The sequence below is a fragment of the Pristiophorus japonicus genome, chromosome 22, assembly GCF_044704955.1.
Source record: "Pristiophorus japonicus isolate sPriJap1 chromosome 22, sPriJap1.hap1, whole genome shotgun sequence".
NCBI classification, from domain to species: Eukaryota; Metazoa; Chordata; class Chondrichthyes; family Pristiophoridae; genus Pristiophorus; species Pristiophorus japonicus.
Genome location: NC_091998.1, coordinates 3,667,240 through 3,680,956, shown reverse-complemented (window position 1 = coordinate 3,680,956; position 13,717 = coordinate 3,667,240). Strand labels below are relative to the sequence as shown.

Genomic DNA, 13,717 nt, shown 5'->3' with positions numbered 1-13,717 from the left:
AACTGAGCAATTTGTCCTAAATTCCTGAACACCATAAATACATTCGAATTTCGGTACTTTCCAAAAAATTGGAAGTGCTGTTACTTGCTTATCGTGAGTCGATCCTCTCACCTGGTTTCGCGCTGCTTTGTCTGGTGGTGTTCTCAGCCAACCGTCTCCCTGGTGAATATCTGTTACTCTCAGAAGCCTGCAGGCTTGCTTGATAGAGGGATTCCAGCTCTGAAAACTCCAGCTCTATATCCTGATCTTTACTATTAAACGGCTGCACGTGTTGTTTTCCATGACTGTGTGTGTTATTTTCTTGACGGGGCAGATTACCATGCAGATATTGCTGTTCACTGTTTTTGCAATCTGGCTGAGACATGTAATGTTTTGTAACATTGTCAATCCATCGGTCTACAGGCACAGAAGCAGTACTAACAGAAAGCTTATTTTGTTGTCTCACTGGTTCAGGGGTGTTGCTGGAACAGGTTTCTCTGAAAAATGATTGGACAGCATTTTGGTATCTTTGTCCATCCATCTCATCTGTTTGAGGGGCAGGTGAGAAATCTGATCCTCTGGAGTGACTGTTTACATCAGTCTTTGCTCTGTAAGTAGGCGCAGATGGAGAAACAGGCACCTCAGCTTTACAATCCAAAGGTGTGTGTGAAACCTGGGGAGAATACAAGCTGTCAGAAGACCGCTTTGCACTGCCCAACTGATCCTTGCCTTGGAGAACCCCCATCTTTTGATTCGAAGTCAGAGGTAGCTGCAATACGTCCTGATCAAATTTTATCGGAAAATTCGAACTCGCACTTTTATAATTACCTTCATGATTTCCCTGGCCCAACTTGATACTTGGTCTTTGAAACTGTGCTGTCATTGACTTTACATTAACCCCATCAACTGCGGTCTTGGACTTCGGTGAATGGGCTCCGTCAAACTCTGCTGAGTTGAATTCCAAATTCAAATCACTTTTGAGTGATTGATAAGTAGCAAATTGTACAGGGGACCAGTTCAAGCTTGTGGAAGACAAAGTTGTACATGGAGAGATTTTGGTATCAGTTGTGTTGATCTGCCTTGAATTGCAATATAAAGAATGTGAACTACTGTTTGAATAGACATCTGTTTCATCCTTTTGTGTTAATATCTGCCTGTGGGGAGATGGTGATGGAAGCGTGTCTCTGTATTCAGCCGTAAGCAACGGCAAGGAGCCATGTTTGTTCATTTTCTGTTTCTGGTTGAGTGCTGAACAGTCCGACTCCGTCTCTTCCACTGGCTCATCAATATTTTTCACCTGATGTTTGGGCATTGCGCCAGTTACACATTTCTCCTCCACCTTCTCCCCGGGGAAGAAAGCTGGATCCCAATTGCAGTTGTGGGGAGATGGAAGCTCGGTGGTAGATCTGGCAGATTGGATTTGTTTCAGTTCAGAAGCCAATGAAGCAGAAGCTTGGCCATGCGACTCTGAATGAGGGTCGTGTAACCTGGATGCATGTTGGGTGTGTAGTTGGTGATGGGAGGCGGCGAGGACTGGGGAAGATTTGGGCCTGTGATCTGGCTCGTTGATGGGTTCCATTACTCGTTCCGACGCTAACAGTACTTGGACCTGGCTAGCCTGCACACTGAAATAAAAAATGAGTGTGTTATTTCTGAAGTTTAACAGTGCCAATTCAATTCAATGCCAGAACAAAACACATACTGCAGGCTCCTCTCTATCAATAAATACAGTTTTAATTAAATGTTACATTTAAAACCTTACATCAGCATTTTGTTATTTCTTTCAGAAAGTATAATTTTGTATTTCACTTACTGTCCCATTTAAGGAATTGTTGAGGGGGCACAGTGGAAAAGCTGGGAATCAACTCATGGTTAGAATTCATGAGAAAATAAGATTTTGTACAGCTGCTTGACAGTAGAATCTGCATATTTCTAAATACCTCACGGAAATATTGTGCTCAAGGGGCTAGAAATTAAAATGAATCGCAAAAGGAGTTGCCGACACCACACGGACCTCCGCCCAAGTTACTCTAATTTATGGAAGCATGACTAAAACTAAACTTCTTCCATTACAATTCCGATCAGAAAGAAGTCTCTCATTTAATTCAGTGCAAATGACATACTAGTTCACAGCAGTTCTGCATCTTTCTTTTTAAAAAGGCACCGTGAGAAAGTTTTCTAAATAATTTATATGGTTACTAAATATATACAAGCTAATTGTCTATAAAACAAAAAGGTCTTGTTTTCAAAGCATTATTTGCTGCATCGATGCTCAAAAGGCTTCTATCTGACGTTTATCCCTCTTAATCCTCAGATACTACCTTTTGCATTCAGTCACGGGGTCCCCTGGTGGAGGGGAGGTGATGGATTGCTGCATGCGCTCCTGCAGATTTCGAACCTTCTTCATGCAAATATGCAGCTTCTTATCAGCAAGGGCTCTGCTGTGTGTGATGGCACTGCCTTCATGCATAGCAAGTCTTAGTTTAGCTAAAATGCAAAACAGCAGAAAAAAAAATGCACACGAAGACCCAAACAACATGCAGTTCTAAAACAGAAGTATGAGAAACTCACAAAATGTTCTGATGAAATGTTAGCAGTGATTTGTAACAGCAATGTTAGAGCTTTAATTACAAAAAGGTGTTCTGCACACAGAGGCTTACCAAATGTCACATCAAATGAATCATTGAATCACGTATCCTACTAAGAATATGCATAACCACATAGCTAAGCAAATGTCAAAATAAAGTGAACGAGTGGCACAATTATTACTCTGCCCCTCAATGACATTAAAGGTGCTCAAACACATGGAAGTGCTCAAAGGCATGAAAGAAATATCGAGCGAAAAGCAATTCAAGTTTATCTAGTTTGCCGCACTGAGAATCTGTATTTTCAAGCAAAATCTAACAGTGTAAGTTTTAAAATTACCATAAATGTAATTCATTACTGTAATTGTAATTTAAGAAAACTGCAGTTTTTTTTACATATTTGCCTAACAACAAATGAGAAATGAAGATAAAGCACAATTTTATAAAGGTTTCTCTTGAAAAGAGCATTTTTGAATAGACATAAAAATTAATAGTTTTGAACTGATTATGAAAGAATCTTTAGTTCAAATATTATTTCAAATTTGAAAATCCAGATATTCATCAATTACGTTTTTTTTTAAACACTCCCAATAAAACATTCAATGAAATGATTTCAAGCCAATTATTGATGTTTGAAGAATTTCCAAAAGGGAACATGCGTATAACAAAGAAATGGGTAACTGGCAGGTTTTGCTTCCATTTCTCACCAAATGAAGAACAGGTTTTAGTGGGCAAGATATCATAACTGGTTAGCAGAGCATTTATTTAGTCTGCAAGCAGCAAAGGCGGTTAGGCTTACTTACACACAGCTTCATTGCAGAGATTGAGTGCTGCAGCCAAGTCATCCTTTTGTTCAAGACGGAAAGACTGTTCTAATAGAGAGTCTACCTCCTGCAATGATCTCTCAAACTTGTCAGTCTTCCCTGCAGAAGCAACATCAAGTTTTTTCACATGCACTTGATTAAAGAACAAGGTACTATGAACGCTGCACAGCAGCAGACATTTATTACACAAGAACAAATTCTTTAAAATCAAAAATGTTGTATAATACATTGATAAAAGCTATCTATATAAAAGTTTTGAGTGTTCACTTAACAATTAAGAGTGCCAAACATTTATTAAAGATTTTATTTTGAAAGGTGGTCATATTTTCAGGCTGTTTTTTTCACCTGGAGCCAGAAATTTACAAACATCTCCCAATCTGCAAATTTCCCATACCAAAAAAAAACCTCATGCCATCTCTAATGAATTGTACTTGTGGTTTTAAAGCGAGAGGCAACCTTAAACACGGCTCCGGAATAGCAGCGAATACACGTTACGTGATTCAACGCTCCAGTCAGTATAAAATACTTACTGCGAGCAATGCCACGAGATAGGCTCGGCCCAGAAGTGTTGAGCTCCCCCGTGTAATGCAGAAACATAGTTGTAATTAGAGTGAAAACAAGGGGGCCAATTCCGATCATTTACGTTACGAGAACCAGCCAGTTTAACCACACACTAGATGCTGAGCACCAATGATTTTTATGGGTGTGTAAAATGGTTGGCTTTAGGTGGTTGGGTCATTTACACTAAGGAATGCAGCAGCTGCAATCCTGGAATATAAATACACCTTTAGACGATTCAGTAAGTTGTGACATTGAAACAGTTTTACCAAAAAATCTAATGAAACGATCAGCATTAACAAAGAGAAAGCAATCCAACGGCAATGAGGGGAAAGTCAGATATATTTTTAATAAGGTCAAACAAAGAAATAAGAAAGGTGGTTGCGAAAATATTGCAAAATATGTGAGCGAAAACATTAACAGATTGAATGCAAAAGGTCAGCTCAGTCGCATGCTTTTCCTCGAGCTGTCTATTCATAAAAGCACGAATAGTCACAACAAAATATCAGACTGTAAAGAATGTTATATGGGCCTGCACGCTAAGATAACATAACCTTGAAATAGAGGAAATTATACAAATCCTAAAACAAATTTCAAATGCTTACACCTTTATAAAGCATCAAAAAATTACACTGGCACGTGAAGCAATTGTGGTTTACTGATGCTCCTTCACTCGGATGATAGCACTGTTTTATCAAAAGTACAGGTATTTAAGAACTAAAAACTTTTAAAGGGAACATACAAATGAGATTGTGTAAGTTCTCTAGCAGTGATATTGGAGTTCATATTTCCCAAGCTGGTCGTTGCTATTTCACATTAGGTGGGGAGGTTACGAGTGTGCCTTCCTATTTGAGAAAACTTGCAGGCTTTTCAAGTTACATCTGCAGATATTAGAGTACTGCTCCCTCACGTGGGAAGACTCGCACCTCTCTGAGCTTACAGGGCAGGATCCAATAAAAGCCCTTCCCTATTTTGCAGATCCTGCGATAGTCAAGTGCTCCTCTGAAATGTTCTCCTGCTTAAGCTCAAAATATGCAATTCTCGATAATCCTTCTTTCATTCTCGCCATTCTCAAGAGTCGTCAACACCAGCTTAGTCTAACTCGCACTCTCCCAGGTACTAAGAACTGTGGAGCCATTTACCTCCCTTAGGCCGCAAGTTTTGGCCCGCGCCAAAAACGGCGCACCTCTGAGCTGGACGCCTGTTCTTCGCGCCTAAAAGTGCGCTGGAAAAAAACTTCGATATTCTCCGGCTCCTCGGAGCTCGATCTCAGCTTGGCACGACGCGCTCTTCACAGCGGGGGGGGGCGGAGCCAAACACTCACGCCGATTCTAGTAGTGGGGGGGCGGGTCCAATTTAAATGAGCCAACGTGGTGCTGGCAACCCTGCGCGTGCGCATTGGAGCGTGCGCGCACGTGCAGTGTCAAACAAACATTGGCACTCGGTCATTTTTAAAAGGACTCGGCTGCCGGCCAGCCACTGACGCCGCTCCTATCCCATGGCCGAATGGCCTCAACCCCCTTGAAAAGCTGCATGCCTCCGGTGTTGATCCTTCGGCTGCCGGCCAGCCACTAACAGAATGAAGGCCTGCCTGCAGCACAGCAGCTCAGCTCGAAGGCTGCTTGCTGCCGCTGTTGGGGCTGCCGTCGAGACACTGACGCCACACCCCTGCCTATCTCCAACATGAAAGGCCTGCCTCAAGCACAGCAGCTCGAAGGCTGCTGATGTTTTACACAGGTAGGAACATGGTTTATTTAATCTTTTCTTTGCTTATAAATTTTTATTCAGGTTGGATTTATTTGTATAATATTTGTATAAGTATAACCAAGGATTGATTGTAGAATTTAATGACTTCCTTTCCCCCCCCTCCCCCCCCACCTCGTTCCCTACGCCTGATTTGTAACCTACGCCTGATTTTCTAAAGTGCAGACAAGGTTTTTTCGAGCGTACAAAAATCTTCACTTACTCCATTCTAAGTTAGTTTGGAGTAAGTTTTCACTGCCGAAACTTTGAAAACAGGCATAAGTGGCCGGACACGCCCCCTTTTGAAAAAAAAATTCTGTTCCAAAGTGAAACTGTTCTAACTGACTAGAACTGGAGCAAACTAAATGCCGAGAATTTGAATTTCTAAGATACTCCGTTCTACACCAGTTGCTCCAAAAAATCAGGAGCAACTGAAGCCAAAACTTGGGCCCTAGTGTCCCCTGCATCTCATTATCTTCAGACTGCTAAGATTTGGTTTTGACCAAATCACAACTTCTTGATTTGCTTGGTCTTCCCTTTTAGTCAAGTGTTTCACCTTTGTATATCTTAACTTCTTTCTCCCCCTCTATATTGCGTGGTCAGACTTGGGCTTACACAGAAAGTTCCTTTCCCCAACTGCTTTAACCAGAAATGCTGCAAACTGGGAGCAGGCCATGCCTCAGGAGGGTGGGGGGGAAAAAGTCACACCAAGTATCCCTCCCAGAAACTACACAGCACCAGAGACACTGGGACAGACTGTCTGCTTACCATCTCACTCAGCACATGATACAAAATGCAAGAGGAAATTGTTATGCTGGACACCAGCACTGATGAAACAAATTTCTAGCATCGCCAATTCATAGAATCATAGAAACTTACCGCAGAAGAGGCGATTCAGCCCATCATGCCTGTGCTGGCACTTTGTAAGAGCAGTCGTGCCTAGTCCCACAACTCAACTTTTTGTTTGTAACCCTGTAAGTTAGTCATCCTCAAATACCTGTCCAACTCCCTTTTAAAATATTTTATGGACTCGGCTTCCTCCACCTTTTCAGGTCAAGTGTTCCAGATCCTGACATCTCTGAAAACATGTCTCCTCATCTCCCCTCTTGATCTTTTGCCAATTATTTTAAATCCATGACCTCTGGTTATTGACCCACTCGCCAGAGGGAAGTTTTGCTCTATTTACTCTATCAAAAACAATCGGAAATATTTGAGACAGATAGTAATGAGAACATATTGATCATACATTGGAATTAAATTCTGGCTGCTAACTGCTATTAAAATGTACTTCTCTGAAGCAAATTATTCTCCAACCAAAAAATGTTGCCATCTTTCAGTTTGTTCCTTTCTAAATCAGCTATTCCAGTGGACGATGAGATTAAATTTATAAGATTAGAGAAACTATCCTTTGAGAGCAGGGGGAATATAAACTTGACAAAATGGAAGATTCCTCAGTAAACTGTTACAATGTCCACTTGTGATGAAACCCAGTTTCCTCAACTTCAGCAACACTTAATAACAGAGTTATACAATAAAAACATATTCCCCTATTAATTGTGCAAGTGGACTACATTGTGTGGGACTGAGCCTTTTAGGTCCCAGGCTTGTTTCCCAGCTTAACTGAACTCGATTCAAGTAATAGGGACACCAATATTGGAGGCAAGGGAGGAGACAGATCAGTCGGTTTTCCATTTGTGCTCAGTACCCAGTGATTGCGGCTGGAATGTGCATATGTGGGGTTGCTGGTTGAGGACCAGAGTGAGCTCTCCGATGACATGCCCGCAAAATCAAATTCCCTTTTTATTGTATGAAATTTTCCATTTTTTTTTTAATCAAATGTTTTGCGGATCACATTCTAAAATCAGTCTCATTTTCATTGGAATCCACAAACAGTTGGCCGTAGTTGGAAGCCTCTTGCACCAATACAAGGATACTCAGCAACACACCAGAAAAACCTGGAGGAACTTCTATAATAATGGTGCAAATAATGGCAGGAGCGCAGCGCTCTCCACATAAATAGCACTCTCTGACATGAAACAGGCAAACTCCTGGGACCCAACAGCCGGGGGGGGAAGCCCTTCAACAGTGGAGGGAAGGCAGACGGGCAGTACAACACTGACACCAATGCCCGATTGCAGGTCTTCGTTTGAGACGCTTTATCAGAACCCCACCAGAGTTCGACATGCCTATAACAAGTTTCCCTTAAAGTGGACCTGAAACAAATGTATTATAGGCCGGGGCCAGACAGCGGCCAAACACTCACCCTGATTCTGTAGCTCATCCAGGTCCATGAATTTGCTCGGTCGGGGGTTGAACACCATAGCTGCTTCCTTTTCCCGCAGTTTTTTTCTCCTCAATTCCTCTTCTTTAGTTCTCCTTTTAATCTCCTCTTCCAATTCATCCAACTCACTTCGCATGGGATGACTGCAGTTTTCATCTATGTGAAACAGATTTAACAAGTGACCATTACCACTATACAAATTTGTTTTTGCATAAAATTTTAAGTTCCAAAATAGCACTTTTTAGTAATTGTGAACACAGTCATGGTGATGTACACTTTTTTTTAAAAAAGCAAGCTAAAAAAGATTTGTTGAAAGAGCATAGATTTTCAATAAATAAGAAGCCCGTCATTTATTTCAAGGAGTGATTACACGGACTAGGGAGTTCAGAGGCTCAGATAATGTCAAACTGCGCTTGCAGCTTAAGCTCCTTAGTTACTTGCAATAAAACAGCATTACAGGTATGAACTTACTAAAGCGTATTTTCTGGTATCACAATAATGTACGGGAGTGTGCTGGACAATAGAGCCTTCCTGTGCTTTGCCAGTATGCACCAGTATGAAATGAAGAGTGCCAGTTTAGACCTGTGGGCCCAGGCCTTATGAGAATTGTAACAAAATGACCTAACTGTTCACTTACATCCCTCACAACTAAGAAAGGCAAAAATTTCATCCCACTGATTTGACTGGTTACAAACTCAGGTCCCATGGTCAAAGGACTGTGTGAAAATGCAGGGCATCTCCCAAGTTCCCAGCACACTTTGATGCTATACTACAGGGCCATTTTATTAGGTTTTGGGATTCTTTCACAGCAAGCAGCTATATGTACGGGGGAACAATATTGTGCACGGTTTATGGTGAATTAATTTATTTCTGTACTGTAAAAGTCACCAAATTTGTGTGGTGTGCAAAGATACACACTAAATTCTTAATATGCAGAGTCTTGAAATGTAAAAAATAACTCGGTTGCCCATCTTGCCTCTTAGAAGCTCACAAGCAATGGACACAGCAATGGCCAATGGAGTTCAACATCTTTGAGACGCATCGCTTCGCCTTTGAGCGGCCCTCCTCAATGCATCAGACCAATTGGGTGAAGGAAGTGTACAAATCAATGCAGAGGACGCAATACTGAAATCTTGAGGCTCCTCACATATTTTCAGACCTATTCTGGAGCAACTGCCAGCTCCAGAAGCAATGGTTTTCAGCTTTGCCTCCAGCCTGTGCTATCAATCCAGTATCAGCACAGCACAGGTTATCAACCTGCTGCTTCGCTAGGCAGGTACCTTATGTCTGTGTCAATGATCACTTCGATTGCGATGCTGCCAAGATGTAGAGATAGCATTTTTGTTGAGCACCCACGTGTACTTTAAACCATTTCTCATTTCACTGGATGCGAATTGGAAAATGTATTTAAATGCTTTCCAGCATTTGAATTTTTTCCGACAACCACAATATTTCATCAGTACGAAGAGGCCATTTCACTTGATGCTATCAACTCATTCTTTAAAGTAATTCGACACATCAACTGATTGACAAACTTCCTGTAATTAAGAGCAATCTCGAGGTATCTAGTTTGTGTTCTCAATTCCCCCACTAATGCTTTATCGCAAGGGTGCCGATTCTAATTTAGTCTAATTGTTCAAACTCATGACGAATAGACACTAGGATAAGGCATGGGGGGAGCTTGGCACCTGTAGAACTGTACAACAGCAGTCAATGAGTTCAACACAGGGGGTTAGAAAAAAAGGAAAATCTTATTTTATATTTTCAGAATTTTGGGGGTTGTAATTTTTTTTAAAAAATGGGCCACAATCTTCAGTTTAATACAATCAGGCTAGTGGGGAACAATCATGGATTTTGGTATAAATTAATTTCTGAATGTTGCAGCTAGACAGTTTTTTAATCTGTAAACAAAAAGCAGGAGGACCACCTAGTGGGGTCCAAGCGATTTAGTTTGACCAACATGAACATCTTAGCAAAATTATAGAAGGTTTTAGCTGTTTAAATCAACAGCTTAACACCAAAGGAAAGATTGCCATCTCTTCAAAATTCGTTCTTCAGTCTGTCAGCAGCAGCACATTACGGATTAAAATGACCCATCTATAGGCATGGTGTTGGGTTCCGGTGTGGAGTGCTGGGGGGAGGAACAGACTTGTTTCCCCATCAGTTATACTGTCTGTTTGTCAGAGGCAGCTGCTGCATTACTCTTTCAGGAAAATGAACCACCACCAGACCGTGTTGGCCAATATTTCAACCATTCAGGGACATGGAAGCTTCCCAAAGTACAAAACAGAACCTCAACATCCAGTGAGCTCATCCTAGCAGATTTAGCAGTAGCACTCCAAGTTCTATTTCTAGTCTGAATACAGTACAACATTTTCCAAACATAATTTAACACAATTTCACTCAAGTCAAAATTCATTCATTCATCGACAAAATTAAAACAAATTATGTTGTTGAAGTTTTGTATAAAACTGGAAGTGTGCCAATATAAGAGAGTTCCAACGCTTCTTGCTGAATACCTTCCTGAGCTGTTGGTCACTTCGAAGTCGACTTCAATGTCCGAGGATAATGGTCATGCTCAATGACTGTGGGTGGGTAGAGGGGGGAGAAAGAGAGGTCGGAGCACAAATAGCCAGCATTCCAGAGCCAGAATGCTCCAGTATTACAAACTTTACTCGCAAAAACGCAGCAAGTTGTTCTGATCTGGAATGCATTGCTCAAAAGGGTGGTGGAAGCAGATTCAGTGGCAATTTTCAAAAAGGAAATTGGATAAATACTTAAAAAAGGAGAAATCTGAAGGGCTATGGGGAAATCCTCAAAAACTGTCAAGATGTGGCCCTCCACTTGAGTCTCTATCTGTTGCAGTGGCATCAATCTCTCTGAAACACTGCTGGGAGTGATGGAACCAGAGAGAGAGGAGGGGTTTATTGCTCTCAACCCTTGTAGTCCAATATGACTGGCATATTTGAACCCTGGGATAAAGTTAAAGCTACTTCCTGCCCCACAAAAAAGTTTGCCTGCCTATGGAGAGAGAGAGAGAGACAGGATTAAGTTGGACATGCTGTGGTTTTAGACAGAGCGCACAGACAAGCTTCCCAGCGACATTCTGACAACACCCAGACTGGTTCTGGTTTGATGAAAGACTGATCACAACAATTCTCGGAGCTTAGCTTAGAGAATCACTAGGAACCAGAAAGTCAGCCATCACATCTACACAGCAGGGACTTTGGGCTGTTGAGGGTACCTGTTCCCAACAGACTGAAAGCAGCACAGCGGAGTCCGAACAACTTTTCAGCTTTACTTTAATAAATGAAATCCAGTGAAAATCTGGGAGCAAATTATTAGGTTTTCAATGAAAATGGTGGTGCGGGAATGATGGGGAAGAAATTACGGTTACAAAAAATAATTTTTCTCACTGTTCCCATTGAGTCTTGAAGTATGATTTATGGGAATGTATTTATTGGTTCTTTTATTTAGCTTAAATGAGTCAAGGTGATTGCAGTGGACTACATCGGACACTGGCCTGTATTTTCCTCCCATTGACAAGTTTGCAAAAGGGCATTGCTAACAGCCACCAACATGAAGCCGCTACTAACCCACTGTAATTTCCATCACAGCCCTCGCTAGCCATGCAGGGCAGCTTGAAAGTGGGATTGGGAGAAGATCATCTTCCCAAAAGACAGCACAATAATGTTGATTTCTTGCAAAGAACAGTGCCCCACACGTACATTAAGATGCCAGGAAATCTTAACGGAAGGTTATTTTTGGGGTCAGCCCAGTTGTCTGATGTGCAGGAACCCATTATGCTAAGGAGCCTCCAAACTCCCGCCTGAGCATTTGGAGCTCCCTGAACAGTGATTCCAACTGTTGGAGGTAAGAAATTTCAACTGCTACCTGCAACCCAACTATGACATGCACCAGAGCCCGAATGTACGAGGCTATCTTTCTCATACCAACTTCCAGGTAATGTTTTCGAACAGCTGTTGTGCCAAGTTAGAGTTTGTTCATCAGCTATTTGATGGAAATCTGCTTTCATTGTGATGGAAGGAACTACACAGGACAGCTTGCAGCATGTTGGCCACTGAAGTTCCAGATGTCCACGGTCAAATACCAGGCTTATTCATCATCAATTGCTTAATCTAGGCCCTCGTGCGAAGGGCCTTCGCCCAGATATGCCTGCTGCTTTGCCAGTCTGGTGCTCAGTGGCTGAAATGTGGGCTGAATGAGGAAGCACCACCTGCCATAGTAATTTCCCACCACTAGATGGTGCACGTGCCCTTTGCTGTGAATTATCTACTAAATGCCACTTTTGTGGCTGTGGATAACTGGCTGGCAAACACAAATGAAGTAACACGCACACATTAATCGTCAACTAGCGCATCCAGGGGACTAGGCAAAGGTGGATGACTTATCAAGGTCATCAGATACTTATGCTCTGGGGCCAGCTGGAGGATTAACTGTCACTGATCTGGTTGTAAACAAGTCCTTGCAGGTTGGGGCTGCCGCACCGAATGTTGGGTCAGGCCGCACGCTGCTCCTTTGAAAGCCCTGACCTGCAAGGACCATCAGCAGGTCAGGGCCACTGAAGGAGCATACCACTTCAAGGTACAGCGCGTGCTGGAGAGCGACCGCTGCGAAGGCGGCGACTGAATTGGACGTCACCAAGGTCCAGGTTGCTGATTGGAGCATGGGAAGGTACAGCAGGAGCGGTGAGGTTGGGGCAAAGGAGCGGCGTGATCAGGGCCCAGGAGAGGTGCGAGTTTGGGGCCGACAAGAGGATAGGGCCCAGGGGCAGCACGGGCCAGCCCACAGTGCAATATGTGCGCGCACTAGGTCCGTGCAGCAGAGTTGGTCTTCAGTCGTCATGGTTAATCCTTGCCACTGGACCAAGACCTAGCTCTGTCAAGCCCGTGTGGTTGGTGTGCAACGGCCACCCCACGTTAAAAAAAATCTACGCACAGGCATCTTCCACCCTTCAACATGTAGTTCGGAATCTGGAATATTAGGTCCTTCATTGAAACACCTGTGAACTCATCCCTTTTTGGCGTGGAAGGTCATCCTCGATACAAGGGATTGCCTCTGACGATGATTTCTTCAAGTACAGATTACACAATACAGTTTAAAAAAAAAGAAATTGGAAAGAGAATTATTATAGTCAAGTCTAAATTTCAATACCTGGGGGAATGTGTTTCTAATTCAACTGAAACTAGTGGGGAGCTACACTGCAGCTGGTACAGGGACACAAGCACAGGGGAAGAGTGTATTTTCCAAAAATTTGACAAATACACTCCCCTATCCTGTCTGCGTGCACAGGGAGCAACAGCAGTATTGGCTGGAGCAGCTGCAGCAGCATTGTGTTAGTGCAGCCATGTTACAACTGATTGTTCTGCTGATCCTACGCACTGAGCTGCCATTTAAATACCTTTCCTGTTAATCTGACAAGCAATTTAAAGTTAAAATTGGGAGTTGGAGCCAGACTAAGGGGTCAACTTCCTGACAACAGGATGGTTCAGTTAGTACACGTAAAAACAGGACGACAGAAAGCAGTCGACTGGGCAGGTGAATGATTCACACGTGCTGCACTCCAAACTGAAAACCATTTGGCGTTAGACTCTTGAAGATAAGCCGTGAACAGTTAGCTGCTTAAATAAAATGCTCAGCTGCGGCAACGGCTTTTGTTCACATCATTAGTGGCTGCTTTGTTTCAACTGACACCTCTGGGTGGACCAGCCATTATACAAGAGACT

General features: G+C 42.6%; 1 protein-coding gene across 5 annotated transcripts in view; it reads right to left on the bottom strand.

Annotated features, from left to right (window-relative positions):
* Positions 1-13,717, bottom strand: part of LOC139234820 (ubiquitin carboxyl-terminal hydrolase 54-like) — a 141,063-nt gene that overhangs the window by 7,376 nt on the left and 119,970 nt on the right. For all 5 annotated transcript variants that reach the window (XM_070865522.1, XM_070865526.1, XM_070865525.1 and 2 more), the window contains 4 exons: positions 7,953-8,126; positions 3,368-3,487; positions 2,301-2,466; positions 112-1,604 (listed from right to left, as the gene is read on the bottom strand). In XM_070865522.1, the coding sequence (XP_070721623.1) occupies positions 112-1,604; positions 2,301-2,466; positions 3,368-3,487; positions 7,953-8,126 (1,953 nt within the window). The remainder of the gene's footprint in view (positions 1-111; positions 1,605-2,300; positions 2,467-3,367; positions 3,488-7,952; positions 8,127-13,717) is intronic.